This window comes from Euleptes europaea, chromosome 7 (assembly GCF_029931775.1).
Source record: "Euleptes europaea isolate rEulEur1 chromosome 7, rEulEur1.hap1, whole genome shotgun sequence".
NCBI classification, from domain to species: Eukaryota; Metazoa; Chordata; class Lepidosauria; order Squamata; family Sphaerodactylidae; genus Euleptes; species Euleptes europaea.
Genome location: NC_079318.1, coordinates 36,699,393 through 36,720,283, shown reverse-complemented (window position 1 = coordinate 36,720,283; position 20,891 = coordinate 36,699,393). Strand labels below are relative to the sequence as shown.

The 20,891-nt window shown below is 47.1% G+C and overlaps 1 protein-coding gene across 1 annotated transcript; it reads right to left on the bottom strand.

The window, feature by feature from the left end:
- Positions 1–2,989: 2,989 nt before the first annotated feature.
- Positions 2,990–20,003, bottom strand: CAPN11 (calpain 11). The gene is made up of 21 exons (XM_056853839.1): positions 19,721–20,003; positions 16,493–16,562; positions 15,236–15,354; positions 14,634–14,767; positions 13,794–13,962; positions 12,961–13,044; positions 12,795–12,880; positions 12,332–12,406; positions 11,632–11,792; positions 11,227–11,396; positions 11,118–11,129; positions 10,378–10,589; positions 10,000–10,039; positions 8,827–8,892; positions 8,017–8,074; positions 7,812–7,876; positions 6,344–6,412; positions 6,147–6,225; positions 5,230–5,346; positions 3,893–3,951; positions 2,990–3,100 (listed from the first exon to the last, which is right to left on the bottom strand). The coding sequence occupies exons 1-21, from the start codon at positions 19,964–19,966 to the stop codon at positions 3,074–3,076; spliced, it is 2,118 nt and encodes a 705-aa protein (XP_056709817.1). The 5' UTR covers positions 19,967–20,003; the 3' UTR covers positions 2,990–3,073.
- Positions 20,004–20,891: the final 888 nt, after the last annotated feature.

Sequence of the window (20,891 nt, the reverse complement as noted above, 5' to 3'; positions counted from 1 at the left end):
TGGAAAGCAGAATAAATAAGCCTGGTCAGGTAATCACCCCCACAGTGACATTAACCATATAAGCAAACACACTCACTACACAGAAGTAGATATAGCTCTATTTATTACACATCACATAGGCTGCGAGTTGGGCAGAAGAGGCAGCTCTGCTATCTGAGCTGAAGTGGTTATCGATACAGACCCATTCTGCAGGAGTCCTAAGGCAGTGGAGAGGTGCGGGTCCCTGCAGCAAAGCACCAAGGCCGCTGCCAGCATAGACAGGGGCATTAAAGGTTTCCGGCTGAAACTGGGCAAGGAGACACCCCCTACAGAAGCATGGGGGTCAAGACAAAAAGGTTGGCTGAGAGCAGGAATGCCCTTGTAGGGGAAAAAACAACAGGAGAGCCAGCAGAGCTTGAGTCAGTGTAGCCTTTGCCAATCCTGTTTTGCTACAAGCTTGTCAGCATGCGGATATGACGACTATATGCTGCCCAGAAAAGCCTTTTTCCGTCCCAAGCAAATGCTACATGAAGCAACCTGAGAAAGACTGTGTGCATCTTCCAGTTCCACAATTTGGCTCTTAAAAGGGGGAATGGGTATTATCCCTGCTATTCTGAAACTCCGGGTTCTTTCCCTTTAAAAACATGTCTAATCTTCATCTTCTGGGAGTACGGGGGCAGTTCTTGAAACCAAGGCAGCAGCAGGGTGGACAAATAGACCTTGCAGCCGTGTGTGCATGAGAGATAAAGAGAAGAGCACACTATATACCTCTGTATCCTGCTATCAGAACTACTGCTCCCAGTTGGCCAAGAGCCATGATACACTACATAAATCTTACATCCATATTTCTCACAGTTACGGCTGGCACACAAGCCTTGGAAGCCAAACCTACACCAGGCAAATTCACATTCTCATTTTTGTGCATGATTTATTTCGAGCACAGCAATTAGGGCATTCCTTTGGAGCAAGATTACAGAACAGTGACTCTGCCTCTCATAATAATACACAGACAACCAAATGCATGTCCATCCCCATTCACAGCAAAGGGACAATTACAATTCATGCCTTGCCGGCTAGTGGCTCCCCACTCACCTCCCAATGGCATTTAAGGGTAGAGTTCTAATCTATAGAAGAGCAACGTCGACTGTTTTGATGTTAACCCAGAAAGAAGCAACAACCTTACCAACATTCCTCAGGAGAAAACCACCTGCAGCACCTGTTTAGAGTGCAAGCTGGGAGGCCCAGAGGAGTCCACAACGGCTGCTAATCTGTGAACTCTAGCAAAGATCCCGTCAGACCAATGGGAGAAGGAAAAGCGCAGATTGAAATGCTCTGCAATGGCTTTGCATTAAGAGGACACCATTGTGGAACAAACTGCACCATTTAAATATATTGTTCCATTCAAAAATCCCTGGAATAGAAAAGCGTGACGCAGTGAGAAAAGGGAGCCAGCTGGTAGCAGGACCCAAACTGGAAGGGACTTTAGCCTTTGAATAGGCTAGCCTATACACACAAAGTCTGATCTGCCATAGAAAGGCCAATATGGCTAAGGAGGGGCCTCAGAGGTCTTCCCTGGAGGCAATAGTTGGTTTCAACCATGAAAACGAGAGTACCATCAGTTTAGGAAGAGGTCACAGATGGGTAGGAGCTGCAACAACTGGGACGAGATAACCTCAGTGTAGATAGTGGATGGCACTATGGCCACAGTCCTAAGAACACTTTCCTGGGATTAAGTCCCACCGAATAAAAAGGGGCTGACATCTGAGTAGACCTGCTGAGGATTGCTCCTTATGGGTGCTACACCGAGCCACTGAGATACTTTTGGGCAGGCTCCAGGTTCCTGTTTGAAGGCTTTCACAGCTCTGTTTCTTTTTAGTCCCACCAGGTGATTGTGGAGGTTAACATGAAAGGGAGACTGAGCAGTTTAGGAACAAGCAGGCATTACCCCAGTAGCATTTTCCTGACAACTTTGCTTCCTGTCAGATTTCAAAAAGCTATAATTACTGTTATGAGCGTATGGTGCAAACAATGTCAGAACTCCTAAGTGTCTAAGAAATAGGAAGTTACCCTCAGCCTTCTGTTTTCCCCTCCTCCTAGCACCAACACTGGTGCTGAAACATTCTCCCTACCTTTCCTTTATCCCTTAGAAGCTCCTTGATCCATTGATCTTCAGCAGCATATATCTAATGTTTGAGGGATACAAGGACTGAAACAAATGTTGCCCATTCTCCCTACCTGTCTTCATGATTTTTTCGGGGGGGGGGGAGCGCACCTTATCCTACTAACTTATATAACTGGGCATGACTTAAGAAGAAGGTAGAGACACTTTGAATCAAAGCAACCAATTCTTGATAGAGACCTCACTAGCAGTATCTAGAAGATTGTGAGGGCCTTAAACAGGTGACCTGGAAGAGGCAGGGGTGCTTCATGCAAAGTGAGAATGGGAACAGTATTGGGGACCCGACGAATATATGGCCACACACACACACACACCCCTTGGCTTCTCTATCACTTCACATTGCACACCAATAGTTATATTAAGGGTGCAGGTCCCCATTTAATCTGCTATCGAGCGTACTTACTAGAAAAATAGCAAAGCGGCGCTTGTTGCAATGCCCCTCAGGGAGAGAAAGTGAGGTTTCCTTGCAGGATCCAGAACAGCAGCAGCGGCCAGGGAGGAGGGAGAGAAAGCGACACAGCCCCGCCCCCTCTGCTTTGAAGGTGGGTGCCCCCCCCCCACGAGTGGTAACTACACTACAGCCTGCATGCAGCGACCCCCAGCACGCCTCTGTGCCCTTCTCACGTCTTTGCCCAGCTCACAAGCCACATTACCAACAGGAAACAGCTGCCTCTCTCCGTCCTGCTTCCTAAAGGAACTTTAGTTCCTGAACAGGCGGTCGTGGGGGAGCTTAATCCTGAGGTACTGATACGCTTGCAGCCAGGAGGGAAGGAAGTGCTCTCTGGGCTCAGGATGGGTGGGATAGAAGGGGGGGCGCGGGATGATGAGTCATTCTATGTCAGTCATCCTGATGTGAGGGAGGCACTTGGGGCAGCCCAGCCCAACGGGGTCTTCTCAGCTAGCTCCACCTCTGCTTTAGCCGCACATGGTGAACATCAGCCACTGTGAACAAAACAGGGAGAGAGTGTAAGACTTGCCGAGGATCCTAAAGCAGCAGAGAACTTTGTTGAAAGACTGACCACTGTGGCGGAACCTTGTGAAGTTATCACAATCCGCTGTCAAAGGCTGTTTTTTTCCTTGTTGAAAGCATACCCATCTTACTTTTACTTCTTTTTTAAAAAAACACAGATTTTCTTCTTTTTAGTACAAATCAGTGCTCCCACACCCGTCACTTTTTCATCCTCCTTTTAAACCAATTAAAGAATGTCCATTAGAAAAAATTAAGTCGTCAGCTGCTGAGAAGTGTACAGGGGCAGTGAGTCATCAGGAGGATGGAGACCATTCCCCCCTGCCCTTTGAAGAAGAGTTGGTTTTTATATGCCAACTTTCTCTACCACTTAAACAAGAATCAAACCGGCTTTGAATCACCTTCCCCTCCCCACAACAGACACCCTGTGAGGTAGGTAGGGCTGAGAGGGTGTGACCAGCCCAAGGTCACCCAGCTGGCTTCATGTGTAGGAGTGGGGAAACCAAACCGGTTCACCAGATTAGCCTCTGCCACTCATGTGGAGGAGTGGGGAATCAAACCTGGTTCTCCAGATCAGAGTCCGCTGCTCCAAACCATCGTTCTTAACCACTAAACCACTGGGTTTTGATCCATGTGTATTAAAACCTTTCCAGGAGATCTGCCACTTGGGCAGTTTCATCCAGTTTCCCCTGGCAAAAGGCAGCTCACCTCTTCGCTCACACCTGCCGTCTTCTAAAACAAACAGAGCCATGCCGTAACTTTCTTACCTCACCGAGATTCATCTCAGCAACCCCAGTGCCTTCAGGATCCATACTTTGGAAGAACCCTGCAGAGTTTGAAGAGAAAACAAACACGCAAAAGTTGTAATGGCAGGCGTAACGAAGGCCAATATTCCCAGTTATGGCTCCTCAAATACAGTTCCCTTCATACAACTCTTGGGGCGTATTACTCAGTTTGAAGTCTATTGACCATGGTGAATTGTTTCTTGGCATGAGATGTGAGCAGCCAGTGAGTTATACACTGGGTAAGGCTTGCATCTCAGTATTGAAGGGTGGCAGAGCAGACCTGGGCAGTCTCTAAAGGGAGACCCTTCAAAACCTTGGGTAGCTCCTCTCTTTTGAATCTGATTTTTCTCTGCCATTAAGACAAACTCTGTTCCTTCTACATCCAAAATGAATCCTGCCTTATAAGGGAAACTCCACCCCAGTTCAGATTTTAAAAAAGCTGGTAATAAGACTGTGTACATCAATGTTATAAACACTAGGGATCATGAAAGAGGCCTTCCCTAGGCAATGCCTTTCAACCTAGGGTATATTTCCTGATCAGGGTATGTTTCCTGGTCATAGAATCATAGAGTTGGAAGGGACCACCAGAGTCATCAAGTCCAACCCGCTGCACAATGCAGGAAATTCACAACTACCTCCCACCCCCCCCTAGTGACCAGAAGATGGCCAAGATGCCCTCCCTCTCATCATCTGCCTAAGGTCACACAATCAGCATTGCTGACAGATAGCCATCTAACCTCTTCTTAAAAACATCCATGGAAGGAGAGCTTACCACCTCCCGAGGAAGCCTGTTCCACTGAGGAACGGCTCTGTTAGAAAAGTCTTCCTAATGTCTAGACGGAAACTCGTTTGATTTAATTTCAACCCGTTGTTTCTTCTTGGGCAACAGAAAACAACTCAGCACCATCCTCTATATGACAGCCCCTCAAGTACTTGAAGATGGTTATCATATCCCCTCTCAGTCTTCTCCTCTTCAGGCTAAACATACCCAGCTCCTTCAACCTTTCCTCATAGGACTTGGTCTCCAGACCCCTCACCATCTTTGGTCATCAGAACTCAAAAGCTAAGTGGAGTCAAGCATTTCTTTGGCAAGAAGAGCCTTTTAACGCAGTCTGAAATGCTTTCCTCTCACAACCCAAACCAAGGTGAGAACTACGAGATGAAGGGTGTCAGTTTCAGATGGAACTCAAGGACCGTTGTGAGGTAAGTTCAGGTATGTGCAGGCCTGCCTGAAGGCACTTCTGCTACGCTCTGTTGGATTCACGAACTGCCCCTGCTGAGAGGGCTGCCTCTTCAGGACCAGCCCCAGCAGCACTTACTGAACATCGTCTCCAACTTGACCAAACAGCAGACAAAGTTGTCAAAGTCCACGCCCAGCGACTCGTCAGCGTAACGGGCCACCAACACCTGGTGCAGCTTGTTGTCTAGTTTGAAGCCTGAGAGAGAGAGAGAGAGAGAAACAAATGGGTAGCCAGTCTACCCTGAAAGCTAGACTGCAGAAATAGGGGTCTCGAGCGCCACTACAAAGCCCACTGTACCCTGAAGAGAGGACTTACAAACTCAGCTTGTGAGTGCCTGAGAGCTGAGGTACAGGACCACCAGATGCTATTTGTTTGGCAACAGCCTAAGCCCACCAGGCTCATTACCATACAGGTTGCTGACTGTCCCATGTCCCAAGACTCTTAATAGACTTTCTACCAACCCCATGACTACAGGAACAGGCTTCCTTGGGAGGTGGTAAGCGCTCCTTCCATGGAGGTTTTTAAGAAGAGATTAGATGGCCATCTGTCAGCAATGCTGATTGTGTGACCTTAGGCAGATGTTGAGAGGGAGGGCATCTTGGCCATCTTCTGGTCACTGGGTGTGTGTGGGGGGGAGGTAGTTGTGAATTTCTTGCATTGTGCAGGGGTTGGACTTGATGACCCTGGTGGTCCCTTCCAACTCTATAGGACCCATGGAGGGGAATATCCCATGGAGGGAAACTGCTACCACATATTTAAAGGCACTCAGTTCCTACTTTCGCAAAGCCAGTCTGAGAAACAGAATTACTAAGTCTCGCCTTCAGTTTCTGACAATGGGATGGTCCCAATCACAGCCTGCTCCCCTGATGACAAGATAGCTGTTAATTCACAGCACCCAGCCACAAATGTTCCAATCATTTCAGCCATAATGACTCCCAACATTCCACCATCACAGAAGTGCACCGTTTTGTCTAACCTCCCCCTTCCAGTCTTACCGGTTGATTCCAGAGCCAGACGCATCTCATAAGCGCTCATAGTGCCTGACTTGTCAATGTCATGCTGGCGAAAGACGTTCTGCATTGAGAGAGAGAAAGGAGACTGTGAGATGCCACTTCCTTTCTCCACATTACTTAGCCATTCCCCTTCTTCTTCCTCCCAAAGAGTGTTATGAGCCAAGAATGCCCCCTCTTACCAGCCAGGTCCTGATCTTATTCCACAAAATCTGAAACTCCAGAATGCCCAGGCGAGCACTGCCATCTTTCTGAAGAGCAGATGAGTCAAGGATTTCCCCCCCCCCAAAAAAAAAAAGGTTTCGGGAGAAGGTGGTGAATAGATGAGGCATGCAGAGGCTCTTCAAAGCTGTCAAAGATGCTGGAGCTTATATATACTATCAATGTATATGTACGCTCCAGCATCTTACATATACATTGCCTAAGAGAGAGAGTGAGAAACAAATGGGCAGTCAATCTACCCTGAAAGCTGAACTGCAGAAGTAGGGGTCTCGAGAGCCACTACACAGCCCACAGCACATATGCAGCAACGTATATGTAAGCTCCAGCATCTGTCAGAAATGCTGGTGATTACATATACTGGAACCCAGACAGCACGCCAATTTACCACGTCTACCACCATCCACTTGGGCACAGCATAGTCATATGATATTGCATACTTAGGGTTGGACCCGGATTTCGTTTTCCATCAGTGGAATTAACTTTCCTGCCTCCCCTCTCCCACTGAGCGCTAAGAAATGCCATTTCTGGGGGATAAGGGACCCCGAGGAATGACATGGAGAGATCTGCAGCAAGAAGGAGGAATTGGCGGAAACGGCCAATTTAGTTTGGATCCAGCCCTTATTAAAGATCAGCCAATGGTCACCTTGGAGATGGCCGCACTCTGGCATTGTTCTGTATAACTGAGCAAAGCACTCTGGAGTGACACTGGCTTAAAGAACTGTTTCAACAGCCTCTCTGTAGGCGTGTGGGTGCATGCGAAGACAGACATCAGAAAGCTACTATGTACCGTTCAGGGCTTGTTTACAAGGCCACTTGGCCACAGTGCTGTCAAGATCACTTCCTGATGCCAGTACAATCAACACCTGGCATTCAGTTCTGGGTCTGATTCCATTCCCCGTATATAGTTTCTTGCTACCAAAGGATCAGTCTGGAACTCTCACACAGCAGTGATCCTCTGGAAACAGCAGCATATTTGTATTACTGGCTCTGCTGTCCCTTCTTGTTCCCTTGGTGTAAACTGCTGTACCCATAATCTGCTGTACTCTTGAACTGGCACCATCCTGCTGTGCCCACCATTGTGACAAACTGCTGCAGTCAATGTCACTGCAAAACTACTGGTTGAAAGTGCATATGGTTATTTGACAACAGTGTGGGTGTTTCAGCAAGCTTAAGTTATGTGCTTTGCGCATGTAACTTGTATAGACAACAGCCAAAGGCAGAGCCCTAGAACCCAGGAGAAGGAGGACACTGCGCAACCACCTCAAAGTTTTCTCAACATGAGCCACAGTACACTCAGGCTGGGGAAAAGGAGACTTGCAACATCCTCTGCTGGAAATTTCACCCTTTGAGTGTCGTCTATGATCCTCCCCTTCTTTAACAAGGAAATCCTCCCCATTTCTCCGCCACCCCTCCACTGAAAGAGGATACATCCATCAAGTTGACCATGCTGCGGCAGGAATCCATGCTGAACCCATCCGTCTTCAGGTCTTTGTCTGAGAGGAGGATAGAGAGGCATAGTTACTGAGGAAAACATATCCAAGCTAGCATTTGGATGGGGCAGGTGGGGACAAAAATGTAGAAGCTGCTTCCCCCCACCCTCTGCGGGGTGAAATGTTGAAGAAGAAGCTCTTACGCCTGGAAACAACTCTGTTCAGGATAGTCCGCAGCTCAAACACGCTGATTTCCATGTCCTGGAGGGAAGGGAGAGGAGAGCATTAATCACTTATCTATTCATAGCAGAAGCCCCCAGTCCATGTACTACATGGGAGACAGGAGAAATAAGGAAAGGAGCTTCCGAGTATTTATGACACAGAAACCCAAACTTTGGTTAAAAGACCTCCATCGTGTATAATGCAGCTTTCAGTGAACAGTAACTTCTGATTGCAGGGAAATGTCTAGGATCTCACTTTCTTCTGAAGCAGGTCAATCTGAAGCAGGCATTGCTAATGTTAAGAGATTAATCTGGACAGCTCTGAAGAGCCAAACTATTGTGAGATCAGGGAAGTTTCATCTGCTTCTGAAGCCTCCCGTCAACAAAGGTTCACTCTGAGCCACCAGTGGAGTCTTTTTCCAGATGCTACAATTCAGAATAAGGATGATTCTATGCTATTAAAAGTCATCCTTCCTTCACCAATTGCTGGGTACATCTTTCTTTTTAGGGGTGAGGTGGATTTTTCTCATCATATTAATCCAGGGGGGACAATAAGTCTGTGAGACAGGTTACGCTGAGAGAAGGTGGTCTTGGGGCAATCACCAAATGAGCTTCCTGGTCAAAGTCCAGTACTCAATTAATTATGCCACACTGGCTCTAATGGCCAACTTTTCAAAGACTTGCTCATTTTCACATTATCAGAGCCATCAGCTGCTCGTTTACCTACTCGGCATATACAATCACCACCAGAAGTGAGAAAAATACACAGAAACATGGAGTCACAGTACCTACCTCTCCTGCAAGCTGCCGGAACATGTTCCGGAAGCTTTCATCCACGTCATCCTCAGAGATTTCCTCCTGAGGGGACACAAACCAGGAGGAGCAGGTTAAATGACGCATTTCAGACTCCAGAACTTTCTGAATTTCAAAAACTTGGACCAAGAGCAGTTCATGACCCTCCTATCATTAATAACCATTGAATTACTTATCCTTCCTTTTGTCCAGCAGCTGGCTTCCGCCTTCCCTCAATTCTGTCTACACCCGCACCTTTCATCCCAGTCTATTTTAACCAGTAAGGCTTATCTGAACCATAACTGTTTTGAATTAGATAGAGCAACAATTTTCCAGCCTCCAAGCAGAGGACAGCCATTCCTAGCACCTACTACTTTAAATCCTTGCAATGCCAGTGACTGAACCTGCATTTTTTCCACACACAAAGAATATATTCAAGTAATGGTCACTTCCATGTCCTAAGGGTATATGCTTAGGACATGGACCACCTAGACATTTAAAAAGGTAAAGGTCCCCTGTGCAAGCACCGGGTCATTCCTGACCCACGGGGTGATGTCACATCCCGACGTTTCCTAGGCAGACTTGGTTTATGGGGTGGTTTGCCAGTGCCTTCCCCAGTCATCTTCCCTTTACCCCCAGCAAGCTGGCTACTCATCTTACCGACCTTGGAAGAATGGAAGGCTGAGTCAACCTTGAGCTGGCTACCTGAAACCGACTTCCGTTGGGATCTAACTCAGGTCGTGAGCAGAGCTTGGACTGCAGAGCTTGGACCTAGCCCAGTGGTTCCCAACGTGAGGCACACGCCCCACAGGGAGACAATTTGATTTTTAAGGGGGGGCAATTCGAGAATGAGTTATTAACAGTGAATTTTTTTGCATTTCTTATGGTTCTAGGGGCCTTATATACAGTATATAAATATATATTGTGACATACACATTTTTAAAATTAAAATCAGAATGTACATGGCAGTCAGCTGGTGACAATGTCACAGGGGGGGGGGACCAGGATTTTAGAGATGCTTAGGTGGGGCAGGGCCAAAAAAAGGTTGGGAACCACTAACCTAGACATTAGATCTTTAAAATATCTGCACACACAAGTCATCAAAAATGTAGCATAGCAGAGAAGTGAAACCCTTTAATAACATCCCTCCTGGGTTTTATTTGGGGCTCTTACCTCATCTGGCAAATCTGCTGTGATCTCCTCATCCAACTCCCTAAAGAAACAAAACACACTGTAAGGAAAGACCCTAGTACAGAAAAAAAAATGTGCAAAAAGGGAAGAGGGTTCGACAGAGATGTGGTCAGTTGTCACATACCAAAAATAACCAAAAAATAGCCAAAAATAACAGCAAAACTCGCAAAGTAACTACAGGGATCATGGCCTCTAACATCAAAAGCCTGAATTAGGTTTCCCAACCTCCTAGCACAGATACCTTTCTGGAATGATCTTAACCACCCCAATGGACTCAGGAGGAGGTGCACATCCTGGTAAGCTTATGGATCCCTTCCCAAGAGCTGTTTGCCATAATATCTGTCCAGCGCATGGACTTACTGTGTGTCTGACTGCTTCTCAGTGAAGACTCGCAGGACGAAGTCTGCTTCTTTATTGGGTTCAAACGTAGATGGCACTATGATGTACTCGCCAGGGGGCAGGCGGATCTGGTTGCTCACCTCCCGCAGGTTGATGAAGGTCTCTGAGCGTGCCTGAGACTGGTTCCTCAGGAAGAAATCCTTCTTCAGGTGAACACTCTGGCAGCCCTGGAACTGGGAGACAAGCAGCCCAAGCAGCTACAACTATGCAGATGGGAAGGACCCCATATGATGAGGCCTGAAGTACACAAAGACATATACCCAGAGAAGTAAAACTCAAACAAGACGGGTAGGCCTCTGGAATAAAAAAAATGCTTCTTTGACTATGACATAGTTGCAAGCAGACAAACACACAAAAACATTTCTCCCACCAAAATCATCACAAACCTGACCCTTGGAAAGAGAAATATCAAAAGTAAGGAAATCTGTATATTTCCTCATTTTGTACAAATTACTTGAGTCAAACAGACCAGGTATCTTTGGTGAAGAATTTGGGCTTTTCTGTGACTACCTATGCACCCAAGAGATCTGGGCACATGGCAGATCTCTATTTGCGTCAAAGCAAGAGGAAAGTACTATTTCAGGACTCCTGGCAGAATAATTAGGGAAAATAAATATTTTTTGGCTCAGCCCCTTTAAGCCAGCTCTGAGGTTTCCATCTTCATACATGTCAGTAATAATTTTTGGTGACTTGGGACATACCTCCTCAGGAACCTGCAAAGAGAGAGAGAAAAAAGAAAAAAATCTTAGGAATAAATTCCTGGCTAAACTATGTTGCTCAGGTGACCACCGGGAGACCTTGTGGGATTACCTCATAGACCGCAAAGCCAATGGTGTGCATATCTCCTCCGACTCGGCGCTCTTTTCGCCGGTGTTTTTGCATCAAGGCCACTAAGAAGCTGCAAGCTACCTCAGCATCATCTGGGTCATCGTCCTCTTCCAAGAGCTTGATTTTGAACTGCGGGTTAACCCAGAATGTGGCTGCAGGGAGAAAGGGAGACTAAGGTAATGCATGGTGCTTCCCAGACTCAGGTCACACAAGCAGGTGCTTGGTTTCTACCACTGTCAAGGTATCTGCAATGGAACCTCAGCAGGCTACAAGAACAATTTTATATTATATTCACACAGAGTGAAAGACGCAGCGTTGAGTCGTTTGCCAGCAATTCACCACCAAAATAGGGAAGAGATCGGAGGCAGCATAGAAGACCAGAATTACCTGGGTGGTTCCTGCAGCCCCCGGCTGTACTGCCCCGGCGCCAGCTGCCTTCAAACAGAGTGGTGTGCCACTTGCTCAAGTCATCCTTAGTCAGAGCATCTGGGGAGAGGTTACAGATCTCCAGCCTAGAGAACTCACGCATGAAGTCTCGGAAAGACATCCTGCAGGGACAAAAGCAGCAGTGAAGCTGGAGAGAGACACAGCCAGCTGAATGTCACTGCGCAACTGCTCAGAGAACTTTAAAGCCTGGAGAAAATACTCACCGTTGCTATTATTTATCCACCAATAAGACAGGAACTCAAGGGGCAACTAAATGGAATGAAGTACTTCTGAATATACCCCCCCCCCCCGAGTCAGAGTCTATTCCTCATTAAGGCCACCAGGAAAAGTACCAGTGGATTGATGGCCTGTGGGGGGGAGGCACCTACCCCAGCTCCAAGTCAGGAGAGATTCTCCTGCTGCAGCCTCATGTGAGATGGGTTCGAGCTACCACCAATGCAGGATAGGTAGGCAAGCACTGGTGGCCGCTTTCAGCCTGCTCTTCCTCCTTCCCTCTCTCCATCGGGGGGTGGGGAAGCTCATTTTCTAGGGCCGTTTTGGCTTCCCAGTTTGCCCCTGCACAACCAGCAGTTCACTATCAGGATATGAGCATGTGCACTGAGGACGAATGATGCCATGTACCTCAGAACTCATCACTCACCAAAATTCACCGTCCTCCATTTTCAACCGAAGGTCCTCACTCTGATCAGGGTCCACTTCATTCCACTCTGAAGAGCTAAGGTGGAAGCATAACAGGAAGTGAGGCAGGGCAACACAGGGACCGGCTACGCTTCACTTTTCTCCACTTGCTACTTTTCAGGTTTTGTTCTGGAACATCACTTCTAAAAAACTGCAAAGTGCCAGTTCACAAAGGTATGTACATCTCTTGATGATTCACAGCTGACTTTGTGAACTGATTCCTCTGAAAAATAATGTGCCAGAACTTGTGTATCAGTTCAACCTGTGAAAGCTCTTTCACACATGCAAATACCAGCTTTGTCAAGTGATAAACACACGTATGAACCACTCCTAAGTGGTACCCAAAACCCTTACCAGATGAGACCCCTCTCAGCTGTGGTAGACTGGCCCACTCCAATATTACTACAATAATGTAACAAACCCACCTGTCACTCCAAGCTCCAGTCCACTCCACCTGTCCCCAGGGGTTCCTTATGCGAATGAGCTGTTCTTGGCGGCCACGATGCTCCATCTGTCAAAGATCAGCAGTTAGACAACCCACAGACCTCAAACACCCCCCCATGACTTCTCACGCCATCCAGAGAAACTCACATTCTTAAATCCCGTGACGGAATAAGCATGACCCTTGACTAGTTTCTTGAAGGTAACTGCTTCCATGTCAAACGCACTTGTGATCTGAGGAGAGAAAACACACAGTGTTGGTCAACAGGCTTACAGTGCCCTTTCATCATAACCAGCCCCCCACTGCAGACTTCTTAGCTCTCAGAGAAGGAAAAGCAGTGCAGGGAAAGGCCAAGAACAAACTAACAGCACCCCACCGTTGTGTATGCCCATGCCTTTCCTAAAGATAAGGTCGTAAGGCCTCTGGCAACAACACAAATGGGTATTTCCATAGGGAAATTAGGAAAAGACTGCAGACTTTGCCTCCTGGCTTGTCGTCATCACACACAACAGAAAGGCTTGGAAGGAAGCAGTGGCTCTGGGGACACCCAGCTCTCAATGTCTCTCACTGCCCAGCATGCCTCTATAGAGATTAAAAGGGATGTGGGGAGAAGAAACCAATATTTGGGCACTCGGTCTGAGGCATTTTCCTTACTGGCAACCTGAAACCATAACCTCTCCTCTTGTTTACAGCATCATGCACTTGAAAGTAACCTCTAGTGTCATATGCCCCCACTTATTTATTATTTATTAGACTTGTAGTCGCCACTCTCCCAGTGCCACACCCTAATGCTTCCTGCCTCACATCTTCAGGTAATCCTCGAGTGCATTCTGCTGCTATGCTTTAGTTTCCACTGACTGAATCCCAGTTCTGTTTACACCTTGCCTCATAACAGACCAGCAAAATCAGAGGCTGACAAAGGGAGCCATTCTAGACCTGAAGCATTTCAAACGTTACCCCTCCCCTTTGGGACCCTCCTTACATCAATGGAGCAGCCAAGCAAGGATCCCCTCTCCAGAGCCTTGCAAATGATCTTGGACAGGTTGCTAGGGGGCCGCTTGAGGTCGTACATTTCTGCCACACCGCCCGTGAAGTCCTCAAAGCCCTCAGTGGTGCTGCCCCCTGATAGGGCCTCGTAAGAGCCATTCAACCTGTGCATAAGACAAAACTGAAGGTTAGTAGGGTCTCTTTAAGCCAGGGGTGGGGAACCTTTTTACCGCCAGGGGCCATTTGGATATTTATAACATCATTTGCGGGCCATACAAAATTATCAACTTAAAAATTAGCCGACCAAGCCCCAAACAGGTAGCTGCCCCAAATGACACCCCCCCCCCCCGCCCGGCGTGGGCAAGCAGGCAGGCATCCAACCGGGAATATGTTTCCCCATGGCCTGGGTGGGAAAGGGTTAACATAGTTTCTTGGGTGGTCCTAGCAGCTCCATAGCTAACAACTCTTCCGCAAGAGGGGGAAAAAGGTTCCTTTTCTCGGCAAAACAAACTCACATCTGTCTTGAATAGAGGCTATTCCTGTCCACGGGAGGGGGCAGATCACCAGTCTTAGATCCTTCTGAGCTAGAGATCTCCCAGGACCCACGAAGGGCCAGAACAACTGAGTTCGGGGGCCTTAAACGCCCCCCGGGCCTGAAGTTCCCCACCCCTGCTTTAAGCCCTACCTGCTGATATTTAGCAGGTCCATCCCAGTTAAAGGAGAGCAGAAACAAAGCAAGAACTGGGCCTGCTTGCTAGAGAAAGTATGTGAAGGATGGGTGGGGGGAGAGGCACCTCTTAGTCCCTTACATCATCCCCACCAAGGCAGCACTCACTTGGCATAGGCCTTTTCCAGCAGAGCACTCCAAAACTCTTGACATTCTGCAGAGTGCACAAAAACCAGCTCTCCATCCTTGGCTGGTAGCCGATCATCTACCACCACATCCACCCATTCGCCAAATTGCCATATCTGGTGAAAAGTAATGGAGGAATAATGAGGTGTGGCTAAGCTGTGATGATGGGGCAGAGGTTAAAATAGGAGAAAGAGAAGGGGTAGTCATTTGAATACAGCATGCATCCCTTGAGCCCAAGGTTGTCTTTGTTTGGTTTTAGACTTGGCATAGCTCAGTGTCCTACCCTAGGGTTGCCAACCTCCAGGTACTAGCTGGAGATCTCCTGCTATTACAACTGATCTCCAGCTGTCAGAGATCAGTTCACCTGGAGAAAATGGCCACTTTGGCAATTGGACTCTATGGCATTGAAGTCCCTCCCCTCTCCAAATTCCGCACTCCTCAGGCTCCGCCCCCAAAACCTCCTGCAAGTGGCAAAGAGGGACCTGGCAACCCTAGTCCTACCTGTTAAGAGAAAGGAGGCTGATCTCAAGTCATTGTGAAGAACTTCCCATGTGAATGATAAGCCATCTCCCCCTTGGTCTTACCTGGAAGTGGAAGATGCCAGCATAGTCCTCCTGAAAGCTCTGTCCATGAGGTACAACACGGTGCAAGAGTTCCTCATTGAGAGTCAGGGAGCCAATAGCAGCCAGCAACCAACAGTCACCTGATGGGGTAAGGAAATTATTCCCCATAAGATCTAGGTTTTAATATACCCATTTCCAAGCTAGGCTTTTGTAGAAGAACGCCCTCCACCCTAGAATTTTCCCCAATGTTTCAATTGTCACTACACTCTGTCCTTGAGCAGGAACCCAGCTGGAAACTAGTAGCTGGCTTCAAGTAAAGCTATCTTGTCCTAATTAAACATTGTTTAGGATAAGTTCTGAACACAGGAAAAGAGACTGTGTGTTTTCACCTTTTCCTTGTACCCTTGCTCAGCCTGGATGCTTGAAAAGACCATGTGCATTCTTTTTATTCACTCATTACACTGTCTTATATTTTGAATGTTCTAAATCTGATCTCTGGAAATGCACCACACCTATTTAGTCTTGCTATCTGAAGAGCTTGTGATGGCCACAGAAGGAGTGTTGGTTTTTATATGCCTACTTTCTCTACTTTTTAAGGAGAATCCAACTGGCTTCCCTCCCTTTCCCCACAACAGACACCTTGTGAGGTAGGTGAGGCTGAGGGAGCTCTAAGAGAATGCGGCTAGCCCAAGGTCACCCAGCTGGCTTCATACCCTCCAGGATCCCTGGCTAATCTGGCCTGGAGGAAAATTTCTTCCTGACTCCAAAGCGCAAATCGGCATTACCCTGGGCATGTAAGAAAGGGCCATGAGAGCCAAACATTGATGCAAACCTTCCTGCCCTCCCTTTTAATGATTTGCCTAAGTTCACAGATTCAGCATTGCTAACAGATGGACATCTAGCCTCTGCTTTAAAACCTCCAATGAAGGAGAGACTACCTCCTCCAGAGGAAGCCTGTTCCAATGAGGAACCGCTCTGTCAAAGTTCTTCTGACAGTTCAACTGTCCTCGTTCTTCTGACAGTTCAACTGCCCTACTTCAACTGAAGCTCTTGGAATTGTGATGTGCTGGGCAGCCTCCTGTATTGCTGGTTGGGTTCAGCCCTGAATGCACAAAGAATTTCACACGAACAGACAGCTCGGTTTGAAATTAGCTGGAAATATTTATACCTTAATGTGAAGATCATCCATGAGACTATCAAGCAGCCCGATTCCAATTCATTTTTATTCATTCTAACCAGTTTACTCCCATTCCCCCAGGATAAATACACATTACTCACCTAATGCTCCTTGGCAGATATCTGTCCGTGTAGCACCTCCAACAATAAACTGAGGATCATCTACAATTTCCTGCAGAGGGGATAAAAGATTAAATAAACTATCAATATGCTCAACATCTTCACACAGGTGCAATGGAAACACAAACAAATACCCTGGTTGCTTGGCATTAAATTTGTCACTGATGCATTTTGTTCTTGCTCAAACTCATGAATATTCTCTGTTGTATTTCTTTTCTATTTACTAAGTGAACAGATTCAAATGCAAGTGAACAGATACAAATGAGAAGAAGTGGTTCCGTCAGCATCCTGGGCCCAGTCTATTCAGAGGCTTTAACTATTAAAAACCAGTGCTTAAATAGAGCCTGGAAACACATTAGCCATGTATGCTTGGTGAAATAAATCCACACAGTCGGAGGAGGAGGAGAAGAATTGGTTTTTATACCCTGCTTTTCTCTACCTTTAAGGAGTCTCAAAGTGGCTTACAATCACCTTCCTTTCCCCTCTCCTCAACAGACACCTTGTGAGGTAGGTGAGGCTGAGAGAGCTCTAACAGAGCTGTGACTAGTCCAAGGTCACCCAGCAGGCTGCATGTGGAGGAGTAGGGAATCAAACCCAGTTCTCCAGATTAGAGTCCGCTGCTCCTAACCAATACACCATGATGACTACTGTGTTCTGAACTAGTTACTATTTCCAGCAGTCCCAGATAGCCATGTGGGTGCAAATAAATAAATAAATCCCCAAACAACATCCGTGTAATGGATGGGAAAAGACTAACCAAAATGATACAGAACACTTTCCAAACTTTTGAAGTTTCCAGATACTCTGCAAATGCAGGTCCACAAATAGCATGTTGCAGTAGTCTAGATGTAATCAAGGCATGAATTACTTTGAGTAATTCTTCTCTAGGAAAGGTTGCAGCGATACAGAAGAAGAGTTGGTTTTTTACCCTGCTTTTTCTCTGCCTTTAAGGAGTCTCAAAGCAGCTTACAATCACTGTCCCTTCCCCTCCCCACAACAGACACCTTGTGAGGTAAGCAGGGCTAAGAGAGTTCTGAAAGAACTGTGACCAGCCCAAGGTCACCCAGCAGGCTTCTTGTGGAGGAGTGGGGAATTGAACCTGGTTCTCCAGATTAGAGACCGCTGCTCTTAACCACTACACCACACTGGCCTAAACCAATAACAACACACTCCCAGCCACCACTACCATCTGTACATCCAGGTGCGGGGATGCATCCAAGAGCACATACAAGCAGGGAGCTTTAGTCTTAAGGAGAACACATGGACAGGGAAAGCATATTACGAGAAGCAGCCGTTAGTTTGCACATTAAAGTCAACGCAATTGTGGTCCTTTTGGCCAATAAAATCAGTGCTTGCACCACTGAAAACATCCAGCAGAGGGCAGAAACTATAGAGCAACATACAAACATTTGTAAGCATTTTCAGTACAGTATATCAACAGAACTTCTGTGAGAAAGGAACACAAACGAATTAAGCACCGGGAACAAAAGATGGATACACCCACACACACACAATGGGCCTTGCTACAATTGAACACATGACAAGGACCAATGGGAGTGATCTGGCCCAAAGCCAGGATACATGAGGTATTAGTGCAAGGTTAAGCACAGTTGTAGGCTACACCGGGAAAAGAGGCAGCTGGGAGAGGCCAACGTGCCCTGTCCGTGACTCAGCAGGGCCTGCCTAGAAAGTCATAACTGTTATGAAATTAGCAAGATATGATCATTCACCTAAATAAGCATGGCAACGTCACATAACAGCTATACAGTTATTGTTGCATGTTGCCATTCTCTGAAAGGTACAGAATTCAGGGAAGCCCTGGGAGGAGGCTTCCAATGAAGTTCTAAGTGGCTTGGTTATAAATGTGCAAGCTGAGGAGATATGCTGATATAGGAACAAGATCTAAGGCAAGCAGCGATAGCCCATCTCTTTGCCATCCAAAGAGCCCTGCTCTCTTTAAAAGCCTCTTCGGTATTCTCACAAAAGCCATGATTTCACAGCATATATTGCCTTGTAACCCAGCAGTACTAGCTCCTTCTCACAAGCAGGGAATGACAGGCAATGGCTTGGTGGCAGAGAGCAAGCGTGGTGTAGTGGTTTGGAGCAGTGGACTCTGGTCTGGAGAACCAGGTTTGATTCCCCACTCCTCCACATGAGTGGAACAATCTGGTGAACACGGTTGGTTTCCCCACTCCTACTCATGAAGCCTGCTGAGTGACCTTGGGCTAATCACACTCTCTCAGCCCCACCTACCTCACAGGGTGTCTTTTGTGGGGAGGGGAAGGGATGGTGATTGTAAGCTGGTTTGATTCTTCCTTAAGTGGTAGAGAAAGTTGGCATATAAAAACCAACTCTTCTTTTTCTTGGCTAAGTCCACCTAGCACATCACAGTGGAGCTTTGAACCATGGTTTCCCCATAGCTCATATAGACCTCACATGCGTGTATTTTTTTTAGGGCCTACTGCCTCCAATCAACGACCAAACCACACCAAGATAAAAGTGTTGGTATGTACATGCATCTTCAAAGTAGGGGGTTCATGAACTTAGATTAGTAGTACAGGATGTTGTTGGGAGCTGGAGAGGGTTCGATGGTAACGAATGCACACGTGCAGAAAGTGTCTGGCGCCTTTCCTGTGTTGTGGGCAAGGCATCTTTTCACAAGCTCAGATGCTTTTGGAATTTGACTGGACTCAATAGTCCACTGAAATTTACTGCAGAGAGCAAACAGACTTCAGTGGGAAAGAGGCATTAGTTAGAAGATGGAAAGAGGTCCAGGATATACACTGGACTTAAATAATTACTTCAAAGTATTGAGGAGGGGGTCATAAACTTGGTTTAGCAGTACAGGATGTTGCTAGGAGCTGGAGAGGGTTCGATGGTAATGAATGCACACATGCAGAAAGTGGCTGGCATCTTCCCCCTGTGCTGTGGGCAAGGCATCCTTTCACAAGCTCAGATGCTTTTGGAATTTGGCTGGACTCAACAGTCCACTGAAATTTATTGTAGAGAGCAAACTCCAGTAGGAAGGAGGCATTAATTAGAAGATGGAAAGAGGCCACTGGAGTGATTAATATACCCCCAGAGTAAAGCAAAATATGCTAGTGTTTGCTAAAAGGCTCACAATGAAAGCTGCCAATAGATGCTATTGCAAGAAAGACTAACGAAAGTGGCCCTTTAAAGGACCCTACAAGTAGAGGGCCCGGTACTCACCGATGGGCGCATCCAACGGACTCCACGGGTTTTGCCAGAGCTGGGTCCCAGTTCCTTGAAGCCAAGAACCGAGGGAATGGCGGGAAACTGGGGGTCTTCAAATAACGTTCCACTTTCCAAACACTCCTGCTTCAGAGCCTCGTAATCCTGACCAAGGTATTTAACAGCATTGTGGTGGTCGCCCACTCCTTCCGCCCGCAACCGGTTCCTCTCCAGTTTGGCAGCAATTCCTCCAAAAGTGATCATGGTATGGCCAGCCAGGCACTGGCAACAGAAGCCTCAGCAGTTCCCCTGGAATCCAAAATAAAAATAGTGTGAAAACTGACCCACAGACTGCCAAGAACAGAGAAAGGAGATCAAGTACCTAACATTTTTATCCTGAACACACGAAGCTGCCTTATACTGAATCAGACCCTCGGTCCATGAAAGTCAGTATTGTCTACTCAGAATGGAAGCAGCTCTCCAGGGTCTCAAGTTGAGGTCTTTCACTTCAACTACTTGCCTAGTCCCTTGAACTGGAGATGCCGGGGACTGAACCTGGGACCTTCTGCATGTCAAGCAGATGCTCTACCACTGATCCACGGCCCCTCCCCTTCCTCCAAGGTGGGCAGTGTCCATGGTGCTTTTAATCCTTACAACAACCCCATGAGTTTCATTATGATAGGGGAGAGAGTGTCCCAAGGTCCCTCAGTGAGCTTCAGTGCAGCATGTGGGATTTGAAGCCACCTCCCCAGTCGTACTTCTTCACTACAACTCACTGTCATGAGGGGGGTGTCTTTGAAGGCATCTGCCCAACAGTAGAACAGGACTGAGATGCAGAGGTGGCGACTTGTGTGAGGAACCACCCAAAGACAGAAGGATGGATTAACTTGGCTTGAGAGTCTGTTAGCACCATCTGTTATTCTGTAATAGCTGTGACAGAACTCATACTATTTCTTCCCTGACAGGCAGGGCATCAGAGGTTGAAGCAAGTTGAATGGGGGGTGGGGGCACAGTCATTCCTGGCAAGAGAGTCATGAAGATTTCTTGATTCACCTTACATTCAGCCTAGAATGAATGAGCCTATTAACAGGCTATGGGGTGATGCATTTGGTATAGTCTCACTTGGCTCAACTGAGAAATGCACTGACTTCTAAAGGATTCAGACCAGTGGCTAGAACATTCTAGAAGT